This window comes from Coregonus clupeaformis, chromosome 6 (genome assembly GCF_020615455.1).
Source record: "Coregonus clupeaformis isolate EN_2021a chromosome 6, ASM2061545v1, whole genome shotgun sequence".
Classification (NCBI taxonomy): domain Eukaryota; kingdom Metazoa; phylum Chordata; class Actinopteri; order Salmoniformes; family Salmonidae; genus Coregonus; species Coregonus clupeaformis.
The window spans coordinates 41,460,505-41,465,504 of NC_059197.1; the positions used below are offsets into that span (position 1 = coordinate 41,460,505).

The following is a 5,000-nucleotide window of genomic DNA, read 5'->3' on the forward strand; positions in this document are numbered from 1 at the left end:
TCCAGGACTCTTGCCTTATACCACTAACCCACTTCTCCTACCTCTCCCCTCACATCCTCCTCATCCTTACCTCTTTTCTTCCTCCCTACCCTTCTTTGGTCATTCCTTCCTCTTCTCTGCTTGACAGAAGACCCAGTGTAAGACCCACGTGTTGCTGCTGGTGATGCATGGTGGGAACATCCTGGATACGGCAGGGGCAGACCCTGGCACCAAGGCTGGCGATGCCACCACGCTGTCCTCCGTGCTGGAGAAGGTGGCTCTGGCACACTTCCAGGCCGCCGCAGAACATGTGATGATCAAGCTAGTGGCCTGCCCGGCTGTGTGCGCCGAGGCCTTCTCCCTCGTCTCCAAGTGAGTCAATCACACGACACGTCAAGGGGGGGAAAAATATTGACATTCTTAACATTTGTTTTATTTTTCTGATTATAATGTATGCTTTCTGTTTGGCATTGAAGAGCAGTTTGTATTGGCCTTTCATCCATTTCAGATTGCCTCAGCGCTGCCTCCCGTCACTGAGCTGCATAGCTGAAGCACAGTGGAGAGTCATGATGGCTTTAAAGCAATAATAGGTTGTGATATGTGGGCTCTATTTGATAGCATTTCTATTGAGGTGAATTCACCACCCAGCAGCGATTTGCCAGCGATTTAGTCTGACAGTCAGAATGACACTACACCGTTTAGGCATGTTTGTCATTTTTAAGGAGGCATGACAGAAAACCCAAGTGACCATTTCCAGTTCACACAAATCGGTCTCGGGAGTCAAATGTGTCAACAGTGACGTTGGGCCAGAGATACCAGCCTGCAAATTCTGTTGAAGGTTAAATTGGAAAATATATCGAGCATGCAGCCTTAAAACAGATGTTGGGATGTTAATTAGCATGCCAATGATATTTCCCAGCCTTTCGTGGCATGTGGAATATCAAACTCATAACAATTTTTTCCTGCTCACTGTTTTTAATTGATCTCCCCTCGAAGCCGCCTGAAGACACTAGCTCTATTCAGCGAACAGAGAAAGAAAGATGAAACTGAATGCCAGAGTGACTTGAAATGACTGGTTTGAATTGCATTAGTGTTCCGGTGCTATTTGGGTGTCGTTGTGGAAAGGAAAATGATTTTTAATGACTCACTATGATCTTTACCTAATTAAAGGCTGTTGTTTATTATTGGGCTCCTGTGCCTTTATCGGGTTGTGGAGTAGAGGGAACTGAATTGAAGATGAGACGTTTGAGGTAGCAGTTTCCTCCAGAATAAGCTGCTGCCCGCATGTCAATGTTGCCCCATTTAATAAATAATCTACAGTTACAGTAGTTACTGTAGCTGGCTGCTTTGAAAGCAGATGATGATGGCTGCCTGCAAGTCTTCAATAACACATGAGCTTTAAGAGGCTTTCACTCTCTTTGGATCCTCTTGTTCTTCTTTAAATCACCTCCGTTAAGTAATGAAGACCTTAGGGAGATGAAAACCAGAGGACTTTGTAGACTATCTTAAGTTTTTCCCCTGTTTTGAGGAGGAGGCCGAAGCAGCATCTCTCTGTTCTGTTTGGGCGATTGTAGGCAGTATGTGTCAGGCTGCTGGCTGTGCAGAGACTAATCTTTTCATGTCATATATAAAGCTGCCAGTCTTTCCAGGGGGAATCTTGTCAGACATATGCACAAATTTTTTTCAGCTCCCTACTCCATATATTGTCTTTGGTAGAATGTCCCTTTGTTTTGCACAGATCTTTTCCAATGATATGCCAGTGAGAATGTCTGTGTCTATATTTCCACTAATTAGTACGTATGTGTGGACTGGGAGCCGGGAGACTGGGTTCTGAGGCTGCGTCCCAATTAACACCTTATTCCCCACATAGTGCACAACTTTTGATCAGTAGGGAATAGGGTACTGTTTGGGACGCACCCTGAGTCTTCCGTCCGCCTGTCTGTCTGGTGCGGTGATTGGCGTTGGTGAGAGACAGTGACTGGAAGTGAGAGCTTAAATAGATGTGAGGGCTGTAGTTTTGCCTCAGCAGCAGTCTTGACATCTTCCTGCCTGCCTCCCTGCACGGCACGGCAATGGCCAGGGAAGGAACAACATCCCTTGGGACTCCCGTGTGTGTGTGTGTGAGTTATTGCCACATTTCTCAATTGCTGGTCCATGTACACTCTTCAAAAAAAAGGTGCTATCTATACTAAACAAAAATATAAACGCAACATGCAACAATTTCTACGATTTTGCTGAGTTTCAGTTCATATAAGGAAATCAGTCAATTGAAATGAATAAATTAGGCCCTAATCTATCGATTTCACATGACTGGGCAGGGGTGCAGCCATGGGTGGCCTGGAAAGGCATAGGCCCACCCACTTGGGAGCCAGGCCGACCCACTGGGGAGCCAGGCCCAGCCAATCACAATGAGATTTTCCACACAAAAGGTCTTTATTACAGACAGAAATACTCCTCCGCACCCTCCCTCCCTCTCCCCCCTCTGACGATCCCACAGGTGAAGAAGCTGGATGTGGAGGTCCTGGGCTTGCGTGGTTACACGTGGTCTGCGGTTGTGAGGCTGGTTGGACGTACTGCCAAACTCTCTAAAACGACGTTGGAGGCGGCTTATGGTAGAGAAATTAACCTTTAATTATTTGGCAACAGCTCTGGTGGATATTCCTGCAGTCAGCATGCCAATTGCATGCTCCCTCAAAACTTGAGACATTTGTGGCATTGTGTTGTGTAACAAAACTGCGCATTTGAGAGTGGCCTTTTATTGTCCCCAGCACAAAGTGCACATGTGTAATGATCATGCTGTTTAATCAGCTTCTTAATATGCTACACCTGTCAGGTGGATGGATTATCTTGACGAAGGATAAAATGCTCACCAACAGGGATGTAAACAAATTTGTGCACAACATTTGAGATAAATAAACTTTTTGTGCATATGGAACATTTCTGGAATATTTTATTTCAGCTCATGAAACATGGGACCAGCACTTTAAATGTTGCGTTTATATTTTTGTTCAGTGTAGAACCTAAAAGGGTTCTTCAGCTGTCCCCATAAGAGAATACTTTGAATAACCCTTTTTGGTTCCAGTTAGAACCCTTTTGGTTCCAGGTAGAACTCTTTTGGGTTTCATGTAGAACTTTTCCACAGGGTTCTAGATGGAACCCAAAAGGGTTCTACCTGGAACCAAAAAAGGGTTCTCCTATGGGGACAGCCGAAGAACACTTTTGGAACCCTTTTTTCTGAGTGTATTTCTGGGGGGGCACACACAAACACAAATACACGTGTGTGACCGCATAAACACACCCACACACATACACTACTGGTCAAAAGTTTTAGAACACCTACTCATTCCAGGGGTTTTCTTTATTTGTACTATTTTCTACATTGTAGTGAAGTAGTGAAGACATCAAAACTATGAAATAACACATATGGAATCACGTAGTAACCAAAAAAGTGTTCAACAAATCAAAATATATTGTATATTTGAGATTCTTCAAATAGCTACCCTTTGCCTTGATGACAGCTTTGCACACTCTTGGTATTCTCTCAACCAGCTTCATGAGGTAATCACCTGGAATGCATTTCAATTAACAGCTGTGCCTTCTTAAAAGTTAATTTGTGGAATTTCTTTCCCTCTTAATGTGTTTGAGCCAATCAGTTGGGGGGTATACAGAATATAGCCCTATTTGGTAAAAGACCAAGTCCATATTATGGCAAGAACAGCTCAAATAAGCAAAGAGAAACAACAGTCCGTCATTACTTTAAGATATGAAGGTCAGTCAATACGGAACATTTCAATAACTTTTATTTCAAATTACTTTTGGTTCCAACCGCCGTGTCTTTCTGAGACGTGGTGTGGGTGAACGGATAATCTCTGCATGTGTATTTCCCACCGTAAAGCATGGAGGAGGAGGTGTTATGGTGTGGGGGTGCTTTGCTGGTGACACTGCCTGTGATTGATTTAGAATTCAAGGCACACTTAACCAGCATAGCTACCACAGCATTCTGCAGCGATACGCCATCCCATCTGGTTTGGGCTTAGTGGGACTATCATTTGTTTTTCAACAGGGCAATGACCCAACACACCTCCAGGATGTGTAAGGGCTATTTTACCAAGAAGATGAGTGATGGAGTGCTGCATCAGATGACCTGGCCTCCACAATCCCCTGACCTCAACCAAATTGAGATGGTTTGGGATGAGTCGGACCGCAGGGTGAAGGAAAAGCAGCCAACAAGTGCTCAGCATATGTGGGAACTCCTTCAAGACTGTTCAAAATATAAAATATATTTTGATTTGTTTAATACTTTTTTGGTTACTACATGATTCCGTATGTGTTATTTCATAGTTTTGATGTCTTCACTATTATTCTACAATGTAGAAAATAGTAAAAATAAAGAAAAACCCTTGAATGAGGGTGCTGTTCTCTTGGACTGCGTCCCAAATGGCACCCTATTCACTACATAGTGCCCATAGCGTTAAAAGTTGTGCACTATGTAAGGAATAGGGTGCCATTTGGGACACCACCTTAGTGTCTTTGCGAGGCCCATGGTGATCCTGAAAGGCCCTGAGAGCTCATTATGGGCTTTCTCTGCTAATGAAGGGACCAGCCGCCGCTGGCGAGCTGCTAGGTGTCAGGAGTAGAGCTGTAATGAGAGGCTTGAGTGGGGGAACACACACACCCACACAGATACACACGCACACAAACACACAAGTGCTCTCCTGAACACACACACACACACACACACACACACACACATACACAGATACACATGCACACAAACACACAAGTGCTCTCCTGAACACACACACACACAGAAAAGAGGATGTCAACCAGTCAGTCTGACTCCTCACCATCGCACATCCAATTAACAAGTGACAACAAGTAAAGCACCTCAATTTAATTATTTTCCTGCGATACAACACATTTCCTCTGTGACAGTTGAAGATATACAAAACAGTGTCTACAGTTAAACTAATAAACAACTCAATCTCAAGTGATGGCTTAAAATGGCTTTCCTGATGGTG

The 5,000-nt window shown here is 44.1% G+C and overlaps 1 protein-coding gene across 3 annotated transcripts in view; it reads left to right on the forward strand.

Annotated features, from left to right (window-relative positions):
• Positions 1-5,000, forward strand: part of LOC121567966 (membrane-associated phosphatidylinositol transfer protein 3) — a 126,977-nt gene that overhangs the window by 53,562 nt on the left and 68,415 nt on the right. For all 3 annotated transcript variants that reach the window (XM_041878388.2, XM_041878389.2, XM_041878390.2), the window contains one exon: positions 128-351. In XM_041878388.2, coding sequence (XP_041734322.1) covers positions 128-351 — 224 coding nt within the window. The remainder of the gene's footprint in view (positions 1-127; positions 352-5,000) is intronic.